The following is a 23,399-nucleotide window of genomic DNA, read 5'->3' on the forward strand; positions in this document are numbered from 1 at the left end:
AGACTGGAGCCTGGTGCTCAATCCGAGACTCCATGTGTGTGGGACAGGGACCCAAGTATGTGAGTCATCACCTGCTGCCTCCCAAGGTGTGCATCAGCAGGAAGCTGGAGTGGAAGCCAAGGCAGAATTTGAATCCAGGCACTCTGAGAGGGGATTCAGGTGTCCCAAGGGACATCACGATGGCTGGGCCAACTGCCCACCCCTCAGTTTAGCTTTTTACTTAACTGTAATCATTCACATGTCAGTCACTACTTGTTAACCTATATTAGGCACTGGGCATTCGTCTAGGAACTGAGCGATAAAAACTGCAGACACAGCCCCTGCTTTCTTGGGACTCGCAGTCTACTACACGACTGCCTAGATTGAGAAGTGAAGCCTCACTGGAGGAGTGTTGTATTAGTGAGAGGCAAGGTGAGTGTGGAGGACCAGGTTCCTGTGAGGACTTCAACAAGTTAAATCTTCAAGGGTGAAGAAGAAAGGGATGTTTGAGACAGTTGGTAGAGTAAGTTTCCATAGAGAAATTGTTTAAAACAAAATTCAGGGTGGCTGGAGCTGGGACTGCAGAGGTAGGCAAGGTTCAGTTATGTTAAGGAGTTTGAGCAGTCACTGCAAGATTTTTTTTTTTTTTTTTTTTTTTTTTTTTGACAGGCAGAGTGGATAGTGAGAGAGAGAGACAGAAAGGTCTTCCTTTTGGCTGTTGGTTCACCCTCCAATGACCTCTGCGGCCGGTGCATCGCGCTTATCCGAAGCCAGGAGCCAGGTGCTTCTCCTGGTCTCCCATGAGGGTGCGGGGCCCAAGGACTTGGACCATCCTCCACTGCCTTCCCGGGCCATAGCAGAGAGCTGGCCTGGAAGAGGGGCAACCGGGATAGAATCTGGCGCCCCGACCGGGATTAGAACCCGGTGTGCCGGCGCCGCAAGGCGAGGATTAGTCTGTTAAGCCACTGCGCTGGCCCAGTCACTGCAAGATTTTAAGATAAGTTAGGGAACAATTGAAATATTTTAGGTGACAGATGATGGATTAGATTATTGAGATGAAATGAGGGGAGAGAAGAGATCGGACACGTGTAATTGTTAGATGGTGGTGGGCTTAATAGAATGACAGGAATCAAGAGTCCTGATTTGAATATTCTGTTTTCCAGGTTATTTATGTTCGAATATATGTGTTTGATACGTACTAGGGAGGGGATCCATGGGTCTTATTTTCCATCTGGATCCCAAAATGTGCACTACTGGCAACACGTTTTCTTTGACATGAATTGGAAAGGAACTAACATTTGGGTTTCACCTTTGGGCCCTCCAGAGTGGCAGGAGCTGTGTGAAGTAATGAGATAATGAAGAAGAAAGGCCTAGAGAAATTGTGGCCTTCCCAGTTTTCTCAGCTACTAGATGGTGGAATTTTGGGAGCACGCCCGGCTCTCCAAAGTCTTTGGATTTTCTCTCATGCCACATTGCCTTTCTTGTTTTATGTCTTTCAATTTGTTTATTCCAAAGTGAAGAGAAGAATTACTCCCCAAGTACCGGTAGCTCAGTAACCAGGCTGCTGGCAGAGGACGGTGTTGACTGATTTTTCATGCCCGGGCTCTGGGGTGGATTAGAACATTGTCTGGTGCCCTCGTGGGGGTTTGCCTTGGCAGAGTCAGAAGTTCTGCTGGGATTTTTAGTGCCAACATTGATCTCCCTCAATTAGAAATGTAGATTAGCTGCCTCTACCCAGGTCACTAGTAGATACGAGTTTTCCTTTCCCCCAGGGAGAAAGATTTGAAAACTCCGATTTTTGCAGGAGGAATTGGGTATCTTTGATGTAGTCAATTTGTTGATGTAGTCAATTTGTTACAAATTGTTTAAACATTTATATGGTTACTGTTGCCAGTTCTGTTAAAAATGTTGTTGGTATCCTTGGGTTGGAATCGCCAACTAGAAGAAATCTAGGCTACAACATGGGTTTCAACCTTGCTGTGTTTCTAACCCCTTTCTTTTTAAAATTGAGGTATAATTTACTTACCATAAAATGTGCCCTTCTGAAGTGTACGGTTTAGTGGTTTTTAGTATATTAGCGAAGTTACTCAATCACCATTATATAATTCTAAAATATTTTTGTTATTCCTCCCTCAAAATATTTGAATCCATTAGCAGTCACTCCTCATTCCTCTTCTTTCCTCTCCTTCCCTTCTTCCCCCTCCTCTTCCTCCCTCCTTAATCCTCCTCTTCCTCGAAACCACTATGCCTTTTGTTTCTGTGGATTTGCCTATTCCGAGCCTTGTGTAAAGACAATATATGACTTTTTGTGTCTGGCTTTCTTTACTTTAATGTTTTCAGGGTTCATCTGTGTTGTAATGTGCATTGGTACTTCATTCCTTTTTGTTGCCAAATAATATTTTTATTGACTATATTACTGGACATTTGGATTATTTCCACCCTATTGCTGGTATGATGTTCATATGCGCATTTGTGTAGATTCGTGTGTGAGCGTGCATTTTCTGTTCTCTTGGGTATACACTTGAGAGCAGAATTGCTGATTATGTGATGCCCTGTGGTTAGCATTTTCAGGACCTGCCAGACTTTTCCAAAGCAGCCGAATCTTGTTGCCTCCCCCTAGCAACTTAGCTCTCCTTGGCTCTGGGCAGCTCTGATCTAGGCTGGAGGCAGCCCTAGTCAAGGAGTTTCATGAGCCTTTTGTCTAAGTAGATGGGAAATTTTTCATTTTTTTCTGTTCCATCAGATTAATTCTATAAGCATTTGTTTTTTTTATTTTTTATTTATTTATTTTTTTGACAGGCAGAGTGAGAGACAGAGAGAAAGGTCTTCCTTTTTGCCGTTGGTCCACCCTCCAATGGCCGCCGCGGCTGGCGCGCTGCGGCCGGCGCACCGTGCTCATCCGAAGGCAGGAGCCAGGTGCTTCTCCTGGTCTCCCATGGGGTGCACTCCAGGCCATAGCAGAGAGCTGGCCTGGAAGAGGGGCAACCGGGACAGAATCCGGTGCCCCAAATGGGACTAGAACCTGGTGTGCCGGCCCCGCAAGGTGGAGGAGTAGCCTATTGAGCCGCGGCGCCGGCCTCTATAAGCATTTGTATAATGGGCCTTATATATTGGGCAGTAGTGATAGGAAGTTAAATATGGCTCCTAGTACTTTCTTCTCAAGGGTGTCACAGTCCAGTGGTAAACGTTCTTACTGGGGAGTGGGAGGGGAGCACTAGTAAGTAAGGCAACTGCTAAGCAGTTTGTGAATTTATGTAGTGTGGATCCTGACTGTAGAATCTAGGCAAAGCATGACTTTTTTATAGCCTCTGTTTTTCTTGTTTTTCTTATTTTTATTTTATTTTATTTTTTTATTTTTTGTGACAGGCAGAGTGGACAGTGAGAGAGAGAGAGAGAGAGAGAGAGACTGAGAGAAAGGTCTTCCTTTGCCGTTGGTTCACCCCCCAATGGCTGCTGCGGCTGGCGCACTGCGACCGGTGCACGGCGCTGATCTGAAGCCAGGAGCCAAGTGCTTCTCCTGGTCTCCCATGGGGTGCAGGGTCCAAGGACTTGGGCCATCCTACTCTACACTCCCGGACCACAGCAGAGAGCTGGCCTGGAAGAGGGGCGACCGGGACAGAATCTGGCGCCCCGACCGGGACTAGAACCTGGTGTGCTGGTGCCGCAGGCGGAACATTAGCCTCTTGAGCCGCAGCGCCAGCCTTTTCTTGTTTTTCTTAGTACACCCTTAAATTGTTGTTCCTTGAGTTTTCCTTAGGTTACTGCCCTTCTTTCCTGACATACTCTCTGGACAAGCTTCTTCATATCCATGGCATTATCTGCCATTTTTTAAAAGATTTATTTATTTGAAAGGTAGAGTTTACAGAGAGAGAGAGAGAGAGAGAGAGAGAGAGAGATCCTGTATTTGTTGGTTCACTCCCCAAATGGCTACAACTAGAGCTCCAAAGCCAGGAGCCAGGAGCATCTTCCAGATCTGCCACGTGGGTGGCAGGGGCCTAAGGATTTGGACCATCTGCTGTTGCCTTCCCAGGCCATTAGCAGGGAGCTGGATTGGAAGTGGAGCAGCTGGGACTCAAACCCATGCCCATATCGGGTGCTGGCATAGCAGGCAGTGGCTTTACCCACTACACCACAACCCTGGCCCATATGTCATGTTGATGTCTCCCATGTTTGCTTAGAATTTTCTCCTGTACTATCACATTCATGTCTTGATGGGTCTCCTGTTTGGATAACCCATGGACGTTGCAGGCGTATTGTGTCTGAAACATAACTCCTCATCTCTCCTCTGCCTGCTAACCTATTCCTACCATTGAGTTCGTTGCTTCATTTGTTGGTACTGTCATACAAGCTGTGAACTTTCCTCTTCTTAGACATGCCACATCTACCTGGTCACCAAGTCTATCAGATTTTATCTCTTAAATATTTTTGACTATGTATAGGATTTATTATTTTTATTTTTATTTACTTGAAAGAGTTACACAGAGAGAGAAGTAGAGGTAGAGAGAGAGAGAGAGAGAGAGGTCTGCCATCCACTGGTTCACTCCCCAGTTGGCTGCAACAGCCGGAGCTTCGCCATCTGAAGCCAGGAGCCAGGAGCTTCTTCCGAGTCTGCCATGCGGGTACAGGGGCCCAAGGACTTGGGCCATCTAATACTGCTTTCCCAGGCCATAGCAGAGAGCTGGATTGGAAGTATAGCAGCTGGGATTCAAATTGGCACCCATATGGAATGCTGGCATGGCAGGTGACGGCTTTACCTGCTACACCACCCTGCTGGCCCCTATTTATAGGAGTTACAGGACATCTTTCACTGTTTTCGGATTTCATTGTCTCTTCCCTGGGCTAGTCAGCTTCCAAATCTGCCTTCTCTCTGTCCATTGGGTTAATCCTCTGTTTGACTGCCATAGCAGTCTTTCTGAAATGCTAAGCTAATCAGCAACTTTGAACTCCATGTAATTTTAGTCACTGAAAATGTGTTTTGTGTTTTTAAGATTTATTTATTTGAGAGGTAGAGTTACAGAGAGAGAGAGAGACAGACAGAGGTCCTCCATCCACAGGTTCACTCCTCAAACATCTGCAACAGCTGAAACAGGCCCCATCCAAAGCCAGGAGCTTCTTCTCAGTCTCCCATGTGGGTGCAGAGGTCCAAACGCTTGGGCGGTCTTCTGCTGCTTTTCCAGGTCATCAGCAGGGAGCTGGATTGGGAGTGGAGCAGCTTAAACACAAACCAGCACCCATGTGAGATGCTGGAGCCACAGGCGGAGGCTTAACCTACTATGCCACAGTGCCAGCACCACATGTTCCATTTTTTGCTTCCATTTCTTGCCTCATAACATCTCTTCTATCTTGAGTGTTGCCTTTTGCCCCTCTTTCCAACCATCCAATTTCTTGTCTTTGAGGATTTATCTTAGACCAGGGAGTAAAAGCAGTAGTACTGAACATTTGTGAGTGCTTAGTGCTTACCGTGGGCCAGGTTCACGTAACATACACATAAGCACAGTAGCATACATTCATTCATTCATTCCTTCTATGGAGACACAGACAGTGCTCTCTTCAGAGTTGTTGAACTCTCTGTTCAGATTTGAACCCAAGCAATCTGATGCTTGGTCTTCCAAGTGAGCAGCAGGGACTCAAACACTTTGGCTATCTTCTGCTTTTTCCAAGCCAGTAGCAGGGAGCTGGATTGGGAGTGGAGCCACGGTGACTCAAACTGGCACCCACAAAGGCTGTTGGAATCACCAGCAGCAGCTTTACCCACTATGCCACAAGGCCCTCCCCCTGCCTGGGTTTTATCCTGGGTCCATCTCTTATAGTTGTGTGGCCTTGGGCAAGTCTGCCTCCAAGAATTGATTTGCAAAACAAGGAGAATAATAGAATCTACTTCATAGTTTTGGGAATGACAGAAGTGACTTCTGAGGTCATGTCATTTAGATCCCTAGTAATTAGAGAATTGCAACTCAAGTTTCCTGAATGGTCCTTGGAATAAACTGTATTGCCTCTCTTAATTGATGCTGTGGTTAACCTGAGAGGTAGGTGTTAAGTGGAAACATTGTTGAATTCTTCCATGTGTTTAGGCAAGCTTCAAACACTGAAGAGACAACAAAAGGAAAATTGTGGGAGACCTGTCTGCTATCAAGGGAGCAGCTCAAACTGGATGCCATCCACATCCCACTAGAAATTGGCAGTGTAGTGATGAATAAGACAAAATTCTTAAGGAGTTTAGAATTTAAAAGAGCAAACCGGCCTGCGCCGCGGCTCACTAGGCTAATCCTCCGCCTGCGGCGCTGGCACTCCGGGTTTTAGTCCCGGTTGGGGTGCCGGATTCTGTTCCAGTTGCCCCTCTTCCAGGCCAGCTCTCTGCTGTGGCCAGGGAGTGCAGTGGAGGATGGCCCAAGTCCTTGGGCCCTGCACCCGCATGGGAGACCAGGAGAAGCACTTGGCTCCTGCCATCGGATCAGCGCGGTGCGCCGGCTGCAGTGTGCTGGCTGCAGCGGCCATTGGGGGGTGAACCAACGGCAAAAGGAAGACCTTTCTCTCTGTCTCTCTCTCACTGTCCACTCTGCCTGTCAAAAACAAAACAAAACAAAACAAAACAAGAACACCACGTAGGGCCTCTTAAAGGCACAGTCTGGATTACTTACTTGGTTGAGTAGGGACAGATGCAGATCCTCATCTTATGGGTTCGTTACAGAGGTTTCCTATAAGAATGGGCCATTGAGCTGGAATTCAGTAATACTTGGAGGTAGGCCGGTGAAAAAGGGCAAATAGATTTCAGACCAAGGATCAGTTTGAAGGAATGCAGTTTGTCTTTATTAGTAATTTGGGCTTTATTTCTCCTTAGGGTAAATTACGATGAACTTTGTTTAGACTTTAGCAAGTTTGAGCATAGATTTCAGTGCAAATTGAATAGTTTCAAGGGAGTTAGAAATTATCATAGATTCAAATCCCACATTGCCACAATGTTTTGCAACCTCAGCATTGTTGATTTTTGACATTTTGAGAGAGAGAATTCTTTTAAGATTTATTTATTTTACTTGAAAGTGAAAGAGTTACACAGAGAGAGAAGGAGAGGCAGAGAGAGAGAGAGAGGTCTTCCGTCTGCTGTTTCATTCTCCAGTTGGCTGCAATGGCTGGAGCTGTGCCAATCTGAAGCCAGGAGCGTCCTCCGATCTCCCATGCAGGTGCAGGGTCTCAAGGACTTGGGCCATCTTCTACTGCTTTCCCAGGCCATAGCAGAGAGCTGGACCAGAGTGGAGCAGCTGGGACTTGAACTGGCGCCCGTATGGGATGCCGGCACTGAAGGCGGCGACTGTACCCGTTATGCCACAGTGCTGGCCCCAAGAGAGAAAATTCTTTGTGGTGGGTGCTGTCCTGTGCATTGTACCATGTTTAGCAGCATCCCTGGCATCCCCCAACTGGATGCTAACAGCCCACCCCCAGTTGTGATAACCAGAAATGTCTCCAGACATTGCTGAATATCCCCTGGGAAGCAGAATCGACTTCCAACCAAGAACCACTACATTATTATTGATGGAGTTTCAAAAAATTATTTGGAGCTGGGCTGGTGGTGGTATGTGGCAGGTTGAGCCTCTGCCTGCAACGCTGGTGTTTCATATGGATGCTGGTTTGAGACCCAGCTGCTCTACTTCCATCCAGCTCCCTGCTGATGCACCTGGGAGAGCAGTGGCAGGTGGCCCAGGTGCTTGGGCACCTGTATCCACATGGAAGATCTGGAAGAATCTCTAGGCCTCTGGCTTCAGCCTGGCCCATCCTCTGCTGTTGTGGCCATTTGGGGAGTAAACTGGGAAGTGGAACATATCTCTCTCTTTCTGTCTCTCTTTCTTTCTAACTCTGCCTTTCAAAAAAAAAATCTTTAAAAAATGATTTGGAGGGAGATTTATGCCTTAATAAAGTAACCACATTTCTGAATCTGGAATTGGGTCAAAATATTTGAAATGGGGTCAGTGTTGTGGCACACTGGGATAAGCTGCTGCCTATAATGCCGGCATCCTATATTGGAGTGCTGGTTCTAGTCCCAGCTGCTCTACTTCCAACCCAGTTCCCTGCTAGGAAAGGAAGGTGGCAGCCTAGGAGAGCAGTGGATGACGATCCAAGTACTTGGTCTCCTACCATCCACGTTGCAGACTCAGATGGAGTTCCTGGCCACTGCAGCCATATAAGGAGTAAACCAGTGGATAGATGAGTTTTCCCCTGTCTCTTTGTTACTCTGCCATTGAAATAAATCTTTTAAATATTTGAAGTGGGCACTTCCTTAAAAATGATACTCATATAACTAACACTAATCAAGGTAGAAATAAAGTATTTTTAAACCAGATTGTAGCCTGGCAATAGGAGAAGGGTTTGCGGAGGATTAGGTTTGTGAGTTGGGCTTTCAGGAACAGGATTTTGTCTGAGGAAATGGGCATTTCCACAATGTGCACGAAGCAGTCCTGGGAGCTGCAAGGGGCAGAGAGAAGGGGTGGTGAGTGCAGCTGGTTGTGGCCAGCCCTAAGTGCTGGATTTGAAGGGCTTTAGGCTTGTTTGTGTGCACTGTACCCAAGTCATTTTCTGTCGTGGCCTAATAAACTACCTCAAACTTACTGAGTTATCCAAATTTAGGATCTTTCAGTGTATCAGCATTCGTGGCTCTGTTCGTGTTTTCAGAGGGATGGAAGTAAGATACGAGCCGGCCGTGGCCTCATCTGGAGGCTTGCCTAGGGAAAAGTGGTCTTCCAAGCTCTGTCAGGTTGTTGGGAAAATTCATTTCCTCAGGCTATGGGCTGAAGTCACCCTTTTCTTGCTAGCCATTGAGGTGGGCCACTCAGCTCCTGAGGCTGCCGTGAGACCTTGCTGTGTGTAGTTCCCTAATAAGACCAGCGAAATACCCTTCTGACTTCGAGTCTCTCTCTTCAGTTGGCAAAGACACAGATTTATGTGAGAGTCCTTCAAAAGTTTATGGAAAATGGAATTGTAAGAATTTTATTTTGGGGGCCGGCACTGTGGCATAACAGGTTAAGTTGCTGCCTGAGGTGCCAGCATCCCTTATAGGCATCGGTAAGTGTCCCAGCTGCTCTACTTCTGGTCCAGTTCTCTGCCAATGAGGTTGGGAAAGCAGTGGAGCATGGCCCAAGTGCTTGGGCCTCTGCATGCATGTGGGAGACCCAGTTGAAGCTTCTGGCTCCTGGCTGTTGCAGTCATTTGGGGAGTGAACCAGCAGATGGAAGATCTCTCTCTGCCTCTCCCTCTCTGTAACTCTGCAATTCAAATAAATAAGTTAGTTTGTAAAAAACGTATTTCGGTGCAAAATATTTTTAAACCTAGGCAGATTTTTTCATAATACATTGTGCATAAACTTCTTGAAAACCTTGTATAAAGAAAACTGATCGGGGGCGTGATTCTTCTGTCACCTCTGCCATACTCTTTTGGCTAAAAGTGAATCAGGCTCCCACAGTCAAGGGAGGGTCTAACACAAAGGAGTAGACAGACGCCAAGAGGCACACATCTGTGGTGCTTAGTATTCTGTCTGCCATGTATACTTTCAGCTCCATGGAGCTGTAGCCAAGTTTTTAAAAAGTTTTTGCTCAGCAATATATCTCTGGTGCCTGACACATAGTAAGTGCTTTCTAAGTATTTTCCAAGTGAATGAAATCAATGGATGAGTGGGTGTTTGGTAGGCAGTTGAGTACTCTTTTTTTTTTTTTTTTAATTTGACAGAGTTAGAGAGACAGACAGACAGAAAGGTCTTCCTTCTGTTGGTTCACCCCCCAAATGGCCGCTACGGCCAGCGCTGCACCGATCCGAAGCCAGGAGCCAAGTGCTTCCTCCTGGTCTCCCATGTGGGTGCAGGGTCCAAGCACTTGGGCCATCCTCCACTGCCCTCCCGGGCCACAGCAGAGAGCTGGACTGGAAGAGGAGCAGCTGAGACTAGAACCTGGTGCCCATATGCCTGGTGCCGAAGGCGGAGGATTAACCAAGTGAGCCACAGCGCTGGCCGGCAGCTGAGTACTCGTGAGAGTGTCAGCTCCTAAATTGATAATTGCACATTGAGAGCAGTCTAGTTTTATTGGCATTATTCATATTCTTCCCTCTAGGTAAACTATAAATATTTTCACCTGAAATCTTAAAGTAAAATCTAAAATTGTTTGTTTTCACAAGTGTCAATCAAATCTATTATGTAAGAGAGACAACACCCATTAGAAAAATAATTTAGGGCTACGTTGCACCAAACTGGCAGATTTCTTTTAATAGCCAGAAATGTTGGCACATTTGGAGTTTTTGAGGTGGTAGGCGGTTAGGTTGTCTAAAGTTTCAGGGCTTTTGCTAGCTAATAGACATTATTTCAAAACACTTTGAGAATACTGATTGTTTGTAACAGCTGACTAATACTGTTATTAAAATTTATTGATTTAAGAGGCATTGAGAGACAGAGTGTGTGTGTAAGGGAGCTCTCCCTTCTGTTGACTTATTCCTCAAATGCTTGCAGAGGCTACTCTGGGCTGACTGAGGCTGAGACAGGAGCTCGACCGAGGCCTCCCACATGGGTGGCAGGAACCCCATCACTGCCACCTTTAGGGTCTGCATTAGCAGGAAGCTGAAGTCAGGAGCTGGATCCCAGCTTGAAACAGGTGCTCCCATATGAGGTGTAAGCATCTTAAGCGCTAGGCTAAATGCCTGCTTCTGATATTTTAGTCTAACTCGTACATAGAACTTTTTATGTAGTTCAGTGGGATTAATATTTAATTCCTCATGCCTGGCATCGGAAATTTAGAATTTGGTTGTTCATTAAGTGCCGTTTTATACAAAACTAGGTTATTTCTGACACCAAAGCCTGTATTTTTCCACTAGACCCTTACTGTTCAGGCTGAGATGAGAGGAATCCCAGTATGTGCCAGGGGGTACTGGAGGCCACAAAGTAAGCATGACACATTTTCCTGGAGTAGCAATTTTGGTGGTGTATTCCCAGGTAAACATTTTTTATATTAAAACAAACACAGGCTTGGTGTATTATAGACTAGAATGCAAAAATGAATCCTAAAAATAAATTTGTCAAGGCATGTTGCTGTAGATGGCTCCCTGGGTCCTCTCAGACTCGATTTATGGTCATTCCCCTCTCCCTTCAGGTGTGTCTGGAGAAGCTTGAGAGTCTGTACTGTACCAGGCTCCCTTTAAGATGCAGAAGCATTGTAGGTGAAGTTAGTGGTACGAGGTAGAAACATCGAGGGCTGGGGTGCCTGTATCTGAGGGAGTCATTTGATAGACCCTGCTCCTTGTGGATTGCTGGAGGAGGGGACACTGCCTGGTCCCAGCTGGCCTCACTCAGCAGGAATAAATCAACAGCGATGGCTGAGCCTGTCTCTCCATGTGGTCCTGTATCCTAGGGCTCGTCACATGATTTGGAAACGTTCCAAAGAACGCTAGAGCAGAAACTGCAAGGCCTTTTGAGGCCCAAGTTCAGAACTCCACATTATTTCCCCTGTATTCTGTTGGTCAAAGCAAATCACAATGTGAGCCCAGATTCAAGAGGTGGGAAAATAGACTCCACCCCCAGGTGGGAGGAGCTGCTAGGTCTGTGATCTTTTAAAAATCCACCATTGGTGGAGCCAGGTGTTAGTTTAGTGGTTAAGATGCCTGTGTCCCTAATTCCAGGATCTGACTCCTAACTCCAGCTTCCTGCCAGTGCAGATCCTGGGAGGCAGCAGTGATGTCTCAAGTGTTCCTGGTGCTCATGTGGGAGACCAGGGTGGAGTTCCTGGCTCCCAACTCCCAGCTTTGTCTGTAGCCCTGGGCTGTTAGGGACATTTGGGGAATGAATCAGTAGATGGGAACTTGCTCTTTCTCTGTCTCTGAAATAGATGAAATTAAACAAAATCCACCATGAGACCTTGGATAAGTTATTTGACCTCTTTAAGACTTCATTGAAAAACAAAAACAAACTGTATAAAGTGAGGATGGCGTGACTACCTTCCTTCTGGGTGGTTGTAGGGATTAAATGTGTTCCATGAAAAGTGATGAGTGCAGTTCATCTACAGAGCTCGGTAAATGTCATCAGCTACCGTTCTCCTTGTGTTTCTGCCTGTTGAAAGCCCAGCTGTGCATAAGATGCCGCTGCCTTCCCTGAGGAGCCGTCTGTGACTTCCCGTCTCAGAAGACGGTCGTGGTGTTGTCTGTGGTGGTTCGCAAAGCGTAGCCTCATCGCTGTCTGTAGGTCCCCACAGCGCTGCTGGGCAGATGTTTGTGAGTGAGCTATGCTCAGGAGGGGCAGGCCTGAGTTTATGTAAGTTTTTGTAGGGTCCCTAGGACCGGGGAAGCAGATGATATTTAGTGAATGAACCTCATTGAAAAAAATACACAGTTATTTTCTGTTTAATTTAACTTAGTAGGTACTTTCAGTTAAAATAGGGAAATAAAAGTGTGAAAGGAAAAAAATAAACTCTTCAGGTATATGATCTCACTATTTACTGCTCAACGAAATTAGGCATGTTCACATGGAGAAGATTTTAATTCCCAGAACAGTTTAAAAAAAAAAAAAACCTCAATTTTGCAAGTCTAAAAAATAAATGAAGGTTTAATTTAGAGTTAAATTGAAGAGAGTTAAAGAACAATATTTAAAAGCAATAAAGTGCATTTTATTTTAATGATCACTTCAATTATTTTCAAATTCCAGAAGGTACGAATTCAGAACTTTAACTAGATCAAAGAATGTTGAAATCTCAGTAAAAACCAGGGCCTGTTGGTTTTTATAAATGGAAGACTTTATATATAATAAAAAAGGCGTTTGTTATTCTAACTTGTAATAATTTCTTGTTGTGGAAAATAAATGTGAGTGCTTCTGTGACACTCTAAGGATTCTGTGTGGGCTTCAGGTTTAACTTGCCTTGTGCTAATAGCATGAAGTCGGGGTACAGTGTGGAAAGGTGAAAAAAAAAAAAAACAAACTCGCATCTGCTGTTACATGTTGTTAACTCCCTTAGCAGACGTTAAATCATTTCAAGTACAATAATAGTGTGGGAGGTAAATTAACTAACCATTAACAATCTTATAAATACACAATTAACATGCCAACATTTATATGACACATTGATGGGGCAGCAGTAATTTTTGATTGGGAGTTTGCAGACCTTCGAGAAGCCTCAGGCTGTTGTTGCTTATTCAGACAAGTTTTCCCAGATTGCAGGTGAGGGGGCTGGAAGTGTGCCTGGCCAGGGAAGCGAGTACATCCAGCGTTTGGAAAAAGTCCAGGCAGGGGGACTTCCTTCTAACCATGGCTGCCTTGAACATTTTCGTCATATTGTTGCCCATCTCAGGTCCTTAGGGAGGGACAAAGCACAGAGAGTGCTCATTTACTTAGGGTTATTTGTGTGCTTTGAAGAAAAACAATGTTTCAGGTATGGACTTGTAGCCTAAGTTGCATGGTTCACTAGGGATTTTTAGAAACACTTAGACCCAGCAAACCCGTCCTCTGTGGTTTTAGATCAACAAGTAGGTGATCTCTGAAGTTTCTTTCATGTGTCAAGTTTTGTGACTTTTATTTCTTTGATAAATCATTGTGTGTACTGCTTAGTTCTTTCTGCTGAACAAAGGGGTGTTGGGGAGGGGGTGTCTGTGTAATACAGTTGCTGTCATTCACCTTTCTCAGAGACTCACCCTAAAAGGCACAACGTGGCCGGCGCCGTGGCTCAACAGGCTAATCCTCCGCCTTGTGGCGCCGGCACACCGGGTTCTAGTCCCGGTCGGGGCACCGATCCTGTCCCGGTTGCCCCTCTTCCAGGCCAGCTCTCTGCTGTGGCCAGGGAGTGCAGTGGAGGATGGCCCAAGTGTTTGGGCTCTGCACCCCATGGGAGACCAGGAGAAGCACCTGGCTCCTGCCATCGGAACAGCGCGGTGCGCCGGCCGCATCGCGCTACCGCGGCGGCCATTAGAGGGTGAACCAACGGCAAAGGAAGACCTTTCTCTCTGTCTCTCTCTCTCTCACTGTCCACTCTGCCTGTCAAAAAAAAAAAAAAAAAAAAGGCACAACGTAGGGATTTAAAAAAAAATCATATTGGGGCTGGCACTGTGGTGTAGCAGGCTAAGCTGCTATCTGCAGTGCCAGCATCACATGGGCACCAGTTTGAGCCCCTGGCTACTCCACTTCCTATCCAACTCCCTGTTAATGTGCCTGGGAAAGCAGCAGAGGATGGCCCAAGTCCTTGGGCCCCTGCACCCACATGGGAGACCCAGAAGCTCCTGGTTTCAAATCGACCCAGCTCTGGCTGTTGTGGCCATTTGAGGAGTGAACCAGCAGATGGAAGACCTCTCTCTTTCTCTCTCTTCCTCTCTCTCTGTAACCCTGCCTTTCAAAACATAAAATAAATCTTTTAAAAAGTCAATAAAAATAGAGCATTCTTATCATTTATAATAAGTTACAGTTAGCTACCATAACTGGTTTTTGTTTCTGGAATTCTGTAGTCTAGCAAGTAAATGTACAAGTTTGTGTGGCATGTACTGGCCTGGACTCATCATTTTAATTTTATTTGTTTACTGTTATACCATATGTTTTTCTGCGAGTCATTGCATATAAAGTTTGGGATTGGGTGTATGTGTGTATAAAGTTATTATTAAAATTACAGTAAGACTTGATGCCCTTGAAAACCTACTAAAGATTTTCCTATATTTAGGGCATGTTCCAAGTTACCAGAGGCAGTTACATGACCATTAAGGAACACAGTTGTGTGTGTCAAGTGGTAATGGTATTCAAATTGCGCCTGGAATCACCTTTAGCCTGTAGTAGGAACATAGCAAATATTTGTTGAATGAATAAAATATGAAAGACTCAACCATAGGTTAAAAGTGGCTGTATCACTTTTAGACATCTCTTACTATCCTCCCATTCACTGCTTGTCCCTGTTGCTTCCATTTTTATTATCACATCTTTATGCTTTAAAGAAACTGTGAAAAGTAGGACATCTTAGGGGATCTAACCTCCTGGAGCCTGATGTTGTTTATTTGATAGCCTAAAGGTATATAAAAAGGATCAGTTGTCTCAGCAAATCAAGACTTGGTGGTATCCAGTAAGTTATTCAAGGGCTGAAGAGACATGGACTGGTGTTGTGGTGCAGCAGGTGAAGCTGCTGCCTGGGATGCCAGCATCTCATATGAGCACCAGTTCTGACTGCTCCACTTCCCATCAGCTCTCTGCTGATGTTCCTGGGAAAGGAGAGGAAGATGGCCCAAACACCTGGGCCTCTGCCACCCATTTGAGAAACCTAGGCTCCTGGTGCAGATGGCCTGGCCCCAGCTGTTGCAACAATTTGGGAAGTAAACCAGTAGATGGAAGATGGATTCGTTTTCATTCTCTCTGTAACTCTACCTTTCAAATAAATAAATCTTTAAAAAGTCTCTCTCTCTGTGTGTGTGTGTGTGTGTTTGTGACTAGCATTGTGGTATAATGAGTTGGGCATAGCAAGTTGGGCTGCTGCCTGCAGTACAGGCATCCCATATGGGCACTGATTCGTGTCCTGGCTGCTCCTCTTTGATCCAGCTCTCTGCTCATGTGCTTGGGAAGGCAGTGGAACAAGGCTCAGATGCTTGGGCCCCTGCACCCACATGGGAGACCTGAAAGAAGCGCCTGGCTTCAGCCTGGCCTAGCTCCAGTTCTTACGGCCATTTGGAGAGTGAACCAGCAGATAGAGAATCTGTCTCTCCACCTCTCTCTGTAACTCTGCCTTTCCAATAAATAAATAAAATAAATCTTAAAAAAGTGAAGGGGCAAAGAGACAGTATTTCTCTTTAAAGATTTTCTTTGAGAGGTAAAGTTATAGACAATGGGAGAGACAGAAAGGTCTTTCATTCATTGGTTCACTCCCCGGATGGCCACAACGGCCAGAGCTGGGCCTATCTGAAGCCAGTAGCCAGGAGCTTCTAACAGGTCTCCCACACTGGTGCCCAAGCTCTTGGGCCATCTTCAGCTTTCCCAGGCCATAGCAGAGAGCTGGATTGAATGAGGAGCAGCTGGGACATGAACCTGCACCCATATGGGATGCCAGCGCTGCAAGTAGAGGCTTAGCCTACTACGCCTCAGCACTGGCCCCAAGACACAGTATTTTTTTTAAAAGATTTATTTTTTTATTTGAAAGAGTTACACAGAGAAGGAGAGGCAGAGAGAGAGAGAGAGATCTTCATCTACCTGTTCACTCTGTAATTGGCTGCAATGGCCGGGGCTGCGCCAATCCAAAGACAGGAGCCTAGAGCTTCCCTCCGAGTCTTCCCTTGCAGGTGCAGGGGCCCACCAAGGACTTGGGCCATCTTCTATTGTTTTCCCAGGCCATAGCAGAGAGTGGATGGGAAGTGGAGCAGCCAGGACATGAATCGGCCCCCACATGACATGCCAGCACTGCAGGTGGCAGCTTTATCTGCTATGCCACAGCGCTGGCCCCGACACAATATTTTCTAAAAATGTTTGTTTGAGAGACAGAAAGATCTCATCTACTGGGCCAGGCTGAAGTTTGGAGCCAGGAACTCAGTCTGGGCCTCCCATGTATGTATCCCAGGGTGTACACTAGCAGTCAGCTGGAATTTGGGGTCGAGGCAGGACTTGACCCCAGGCACTCTGATGCGGCATGCAGGTATCCCAAGTGGCATCTTTACTTCTGTACCAAATGCCTGCCCTGAGACAGTATTTCAAGTGTGGAGAAGCATTACTAAACCATGTTTTATGAAACTGTCATACACTGTTGGAGAGAAATAAGTATTTAGGGATCAAATAAGTTTGGGTTACATTCTGCCACCTAGGCTCCTCACTCTTGGAGATTTACAATGGACATGAGTAGTTTACTCTGAGAAGTCCTATGATTGAAGAAAACCTATTTAACCTGATGATTCACAGACTTTTGTTGTAGTTTAAACTTAAACATTTTAAATTGTGGTGAAATATATGTAACATAAAATGGATCTGATTTTGATGATTTTTAGTTGTATGGTCCATTGGTGTTCAGTATACTAACGTTGTGCCACTGTCACCACTGTGTCTCCAGCACTTTCCTGCCTTCCCAAGCTGAAATGTACCCATCAAGGACTTTGTCCCCTTTCCTCCCTCCATCTCGTCCCTGACCACCTCCATTCTACCTTCTGTCTGTGAATTGGAATGCTCTGGGTGCCTTGTGTAAGTAGTGCGGCACTTGTCCTTTTGTGACTGGCTGATTTCCCTTTGCGTTGGGTCCTTAAGGTTCATCCATGTTGAAACATGGGTCAGAATTTCCTGTGATTTTGTGTTGTTGTTTTTAAACATCTCTGGTGCTGCTGCTGCTTTTTTTTTCTTTCTTTTTTTTGGGGGGGTGGGGTGGGGGTGGGGGTGAGTATTTATTTGAGAGGCAGAGAGGGAGACAACAAACACCAGATAGACACACAGAGCTCACATCCAGTGATTCACTCCCCATGTATGAATACCTGCAACAGCTGAGCGGCCACGCCAGTAAGGAGCCAAACACTCAGTGCAGGTCTCCCACAAGGATGGCAGGGACCCAGTGACCTGAGTCATTACTGCTGCCAGAGGCCAGTATGGAACCCAGGCACTCTGCACTACCCCCTATTCTGTATTTTAAATCACTAAGTAGTATTTCATTGTTTATTGAGGGTGCTTCAAAAGTTCATGAAAAATGGAATTAAAAGATATTAGGGTTTTGTTAATGCAAACATTTTTATGTTCATGCAAAATTTTTTCATAATATGCATTCTCCACAAGTTTTTGAAGTGCTGCCTTGTGTGCCACCACCATGTTGGTGGTTGTTTAGCTTGATTTCGTACAGATTTTCAGTATTATAAACAGTTATTAGATAAAAATTTTTTCAGAGCAAATCCTAGAGGTGGGATCTCCTGGAGTATGCCTGTTTTTCATTTTGATAACTATTACTTAATTACCTTCTAAAACGTCTCGGCATTCATTCCCTGTGGTGCACGAGCCTGCCCATGTCTCTGAACCCCTGTTGATGTTGATCTTTAAAAAAGTCTTTGATTTTTGCACAAGTGAGGAAATTTGTTTCCATGTATGTTTGAATGTCTTTATTTTAGAAATCAGATATACCGTTAAATGCTAATTTGTTGCTCTTTAGGTTTAAAAACTTTTTTTTTGTTCTGAAAAGTAGTGTTGGAATAAATTGGTAGTGTCTCAAGGTGCCAGGTTTTAGGGTCACATTGAAGAGAGGCTCTTGTATCTGTGCTAATTAGAAAAATGTAGTCCTTGCTTGATAATCACACTTACACCTGACTTTCTCTTACATGACTTCTCTCTTCAGCAAGATTGGAGTTGGACAGCAGCATTTGTTGAATTCTTGCCATTTGTAACATCCTGGTTGCTGGAAGGGATGTGGTGTTTGGCCCCTGTCCTTGTGGAACTTACAGTCTTAATCTTCAAGTACAGTGATGAGAGGTAGAAAGTGACAGGCACAGTAGCCCCCTTCCCTAGGTGGTCCTGTGAGAGTTCCTTATCAGAACTGGAGTTGAATAAATATTTGCTGAATGATGGCATCTCAGTGTTGTAACACGGAAGGTGTTGCCTGGTGTGAGGTGGCATGAGAGGCCTGTGTTCTGTAAGGGTAAAGGTGGGAGTTGGTGTGAGCCTGTCCCTCTTTATGAGACATGTTTGTGCAGATACATTTTCCTGAAAAAGGTTTTTATCAAGAGCACTGCAGTGTACTTTTGCTTTGCCCTTTGCCTTTTTGGATCCAGAACAGTCATTAAATGTGTGGGCTCCCACTGAAGCCCTGGTTTCTGCAGAGGAGAAATTCAGTAACAGTTGGAAGCGCCTGCCCCTCTGGCGTGACTGGCTGCCCACGTTCACACAGGGAAGATAGCTTTTTGTGCGTTCTGTGCGAGGGTATCTGCAGCCCAGTGATTTGTGATGCCGTGGCTGTGACAAAACAGATACAGTTACAAGTAATTCTGGGAGTGTATACGTGTCTATGGTTATAGAAAAATTCCTTACTTTTAGAAGTTTAAATGCTGCCTTTTAATTGAGTAAATTTTTTTTTCTGATGGTGAATTGACACTGATGTTTCTGGGATGAGGTGTCTCAAAAATGGGACACTTAAAAGAACCATATGCATGGCCTTATGGGAAGTACTAGGTTTGTATTAGGGTATTAGGCGGTGTCCCAGGGCTGTATTCATTTTGATTTGGGGGCATCTTCCTTACTTTGCATTTCCTACTAACCTCTGTATAAAATAAGTGCTCGGTATATTTAAAGGGAAAAAGGGAAGATTGGTGTGATTCACTTAGTGGTGCTTCTCAGACGTCTTATAGTCTCTGTAAGACCCACGAAGTGCTGCCAACAGAACGTTGTGTTATCAGATGAATTTTTTTAAAATCCCAGTTAGCTGTAATGATTTATTAACCATATTTCCCCCATGTTCCATTTCTAGAAGAAACAAATGACAAGAATCTCAAGAATCTTATATTATAGGTCTTTCTAAAAACATGTTTTCTTTCGTTTTTATTTATTTATTTATTTGAGAGGCAGAGTCACAGAGGGAGAGACACAGAGAGAATTTTCCATCCATTGGTTCACTCCACAACTGGCTACAACAGCGGGAGCAGGGCCAGGCTGAAGCCAGGAGCCAGGAGCTTCCTCTGGGGTCTCCCATGTGGGTGCAGGGGCCCAAGGACTTGGGCTATCTTCTGCTGCATTAGCAGGGAGCTGGATCAGAAGCAGAGCAGCCGGGACTCAAACCAGTGCCTATATGGGATGTGGGCACTGCAGGCAGAAGCTTAGCCCACTACACCACAGTGCCGGCCCCTGGCCCAGTCTTTTGGTCGTGCCCACCCCTCAGGGCCCCTGTGGCCTCTCCCCTCCTGGTCCTGAGCCCAGGCCTTGAGCTGCTGCAGGCCCACCAGGAGGCAGCGCTCGCGACCTGAGGTTGTTCTTGCCCTGGTGATCCAAAACAGATGCTTTCTAGGACCTCACATAGGAGCATATGAGCCCAGTATTCTTATACTTAGAAGAATTCCTTATACTTCCTGATGATTTTGGAGGAGCAGGGAACTGACGCAGATGACAATGTCCTCTTCCACAAGGGAAGCGCTGGCTTATTTTACCTGCCATGAACTTATTGAAGGAGAATGGGATGTTTATATGTTTCAGGACTGGTTGAAACAGGAGTTGAATGCTGAAGTTAGTAATGATATTTTTATCATCATGATTATTAACAGCAGCTAATATTTAATTATGTGCCAGGTATTCTTGAGTATTTTACACAACTGCATTATCTCCTATATCCTCTCATCCCTTCAACCTCCCTATTATAAATGAAGAAAGAAAAGAGACTCAAAAGGGTTCATTATTTTTAAGATTTATGTTATTTATTTGAAAGGCAGAGTTAGGGGAGAGACAGAGAGAAGAGAGATCTTCCATCCACTGATTTATTCCCCAAATGGCCACAATAGCTGAGACTGAACTAGGCTGAAGCCAGGAGCTTCTTCTAAGTCTCCCATGTGGGTACAGGGGCCCAAGGACTTGGCTATCTTCTGCTGCTTTCCCAGGCCAAGGCAGAGAGCTTAATCGGAAATGGAGCAGCAGGGACTTGAACTACACCCAAATGGAATGCCAGCATCTTAGGCTGCAGTTTTGTCTGCTGCGCCACAGCGTCAACCCCAGGGTTCAGTATTTTGACCAAGATCACAAAGTCAACAAGTGACAGATTCAGAATTTCAACCCAGTTCTGTCCCTAAGGCTTTGTTCCCAACTACTGTAATATTTTCTTTGTTGAGATTCCCATGTAACTGAGGAAGTACCATTTTCTTCCTAGAATAAACATCATTACATTCTTAATGGAATTGAAGAAGCAGTTCTTATAATTAGGTTTCTAAAATAAATTAATCTTATAGCAGGCAATCTTGATTAATAAGTTTTATTTTAAAAGCACAATACTATCTTAAACCAAAAGAAAGAAAAATGTGTTTATTGAGCAAAATTACTTTGGTGGTACTTTTTGTAAAATTCCAAGTAATTCAGAAAACACTGTCTGCCCTTTTAAACACTTTGTGACCATATGACAGGCAGGGAAATATAAACCGATGAAATACAGTTTCATACTTTAGTACATCATTTGAGAAAAATACAACTCGTTTTCCCCATGACCTTATAAAGTAATGAGAAAATTGCATGGGAAGGGAGGAAGAAAGGAGAATTTACTGTTTTAGCAGTGGTTATGTGCTTGGAGTGGCTGACTGTGGAGTTACTATGATTTGTTTTGTAAGAGAGCATGCTTTCCTCTCTGATACCACGGAGATCTCACTGACTAGAGCTGTAGCCCCTAGTGCTTATAAGGATTTTCTTTCAGCTTACACTTAATCCTTTCAAACTCCTCTCAGTGTAGGGATAAATGTTGGTTTTCAAGGTAGCATTTTACCACGTTGAATTTGTTTGAAAAATGATTCAGTCGTTTTCTGCCTTATTCTTAAATATTGCTGTGTACATCATGTTTCTAGGTAGGTGAGCTCGTGAAACAATATGAAGAGGAGAAAATAGCCTTTTAAGGAATTGGCCCACAGAGAGGATGGCCTTCTTGGACAATCCAACTATCATTCTAGCTCATATTCGACAGTCCCATGTGACGAGTGATGACACGGGAATGTGCGAAATGGTTCTCATTGATCATGATGTTGACCTAGAGAAGATTCATCCTCCTTCAATGCCTGGAGACAGTGGGTCAGAAATTCAGGGAAGCAATGGTGAGACTCAGGGCTGTGTGTATGCCCAGTCAGTCGATATTACCTCCAGTTGGGACTTTGGTATTAGAAGACGCTCAAACACAGGTAAACACTGTCTTCTAGTCATGTCTTCTGAGCTCTGTATCAGTAAACAGTCTTGGAGTATTGCATAATGTTGGATTAGGTTTAATGGGAGACATTTCTCTGTATTAGTAGGAACACGCACGTGTCAGAGTGCGGGAGAGTCTGAGCAGCATCTCCGATCTCTGTGACCATGAGTGGAGAGGGCCTCTGGAACGATGCCATTAGAGGGAGGCAGAGATGAGGAAATGTGAAAAAACTGGTTAAGAGAGACCTGTTGGATTTTATCTTTCAAAAAAGTCATCTTATAGAGAGGGAAGTGAACCTGTTTTGAGTGTCTTCCCAGAGCAGTATTAGTCCCAGTGAGTGAATACCTGGAGGCAGACTTCAGGTTGACATAGTAATTACCAGGCAGTGCAGGTACCGACCAAGACAGCTTTTGCTCATGGAGGAATTGTCTGGGGATGGGCGAGTAGGCTGGTTTTAATACATTTGGGTTTAAGCTTAGAAAAAATGACCCAGTTTTTTTTTTTTTTAAGTTTATTTATTTTATTTGAAAGTCAGAGTCACACACAGAGAGAAGGAGAGGCAGAGGGAGAGAGAGGTCTTCCATCTGCTAGTTCACTCCCCAGTTGGCTGCAACAGCCGGAGCTATGCTGAGCCAAAGCCAGGAGCTGGGAGCTTCTTTCAGGGGCCCAAGGATTTGGGCCATTTTCTGCTTTCCCAGGCCATAGCAGAGAGCTGGATCAGAAGTGGAGCAGTCAGGACTTGAACCGACGCTCATATGAGAGACAGAGGCAGAGAGAGAGAGAGAGCAAGAGAGCCTTCCATCCACTGGTTCACTTCCCAAATGGCCATAATGCTAGAGCTGGACCAGTTGGAGCCTGGAGCTTCTTCCAGTCTCCCACACAGATGCAATGGCCCAAGGACTTGAGCCATCTTCTGCTGCTTTCCCAAGCAATAGCAAAGAACTGGATGGGAAGTGGAGCAGCCAGGACTTAAACTGGCACTCATATGGGATGCCAGCAGTGGCTTTACCCACTACGCCACAGCACCAACCCCTACTATTTTTGAACTTAAGTTTTTTGATAGCCTTTTAAAGGAAGTGTGACAAAGCACGGCCTTTACTTAGATAACTTATTTAGAATACATATCAGCAGTTCTAATATGATGTGATATTCTAGAAGATAATTTTTTAGGTCATTAGAAATTATAATCTCCAGGCCGGCGCCGCGGCTCACTAGGCTAATCCTCCGCCTTGCAGCTCCGGCACACCGGGTTCTAGTCCCGGTCAGGGTGCCGGATCCTGTCCCGGTTGCCCCTCTTCCAGGCCAGCTCTCTGCTGTGGCCCAGGAGTGCAGTGGAGGATGGCCCAAGTGCTTGGGCCCTGCACCCCATAGGAGACCAGGAGAAGCACCTGGCTCCTGCCATCGGATCAGCGCAGTGCGCCGGCCGCAGCGCGCCTACCGCGGCGGCCATTGGAGGGTGAACCAACGGCAAAAGGAAGACCTTTCTCTCTCTCTCTCTCTCACTGTCCACTCTGCCTGTCAAAAAAAAAAAAAAAAAAAAAAAAAAGAAATTATAATCTCCAGTCCATAGCAGTAACCTGCTAATTCCTGGGCAAGGTAATGGCTGGAGAGGTAGTAGTAGGACATTGAACA

The 23,399-nt window shown here is 45.2% G+C and overlaps 1 protein-coding gene across 5 annotated transcripts in view; it reads left to right on the forward strand.

Moving 5' to 3' along the window:
* MAPKAP1 (MAPK associated protein 1) overlaps nt 1–23,399 on the forward strand; it is a 268,601-nt gene that overhangs the window by 21,002 nt on the left and 224,200 nt on the right. For 3 of the 5 annotated variants that reach the window (XM_062207532.1, XM_062207530.1, XM_062207533.1), the window contains exon 2: nt 21,436–21,762. The exons of the other annotated variants lie outside the window; for them this stretch is intronic. In XM_062207532.1, the coding sequence (XP_062063516.1) occupies nt 21,504–21,762 (259 nt within the window). In that variant the 5' untranslated portion in view covers nt 21,436–21,503. The remainder of the gene's footprint in view (nt 1–21,435; nt 21,763–23,399) is intronic. 5 annotated transcript variants of the gene reach the window in all.

This window comes from Lepus europaeus, chromosome 12, assembly GCF_033115175.1.
Source record: "Lepus europaeus isolate LE1 chromosome 12, mLepTim1.pri, whole genome shotgun sequence".
In the NCBI taxonomy this organism is placed as follows: Eukaryota; Metazoa; Chordata; class Mammalia; order Lagomorpha; family Leporidae; genus Lepus; species Lepus europaeus.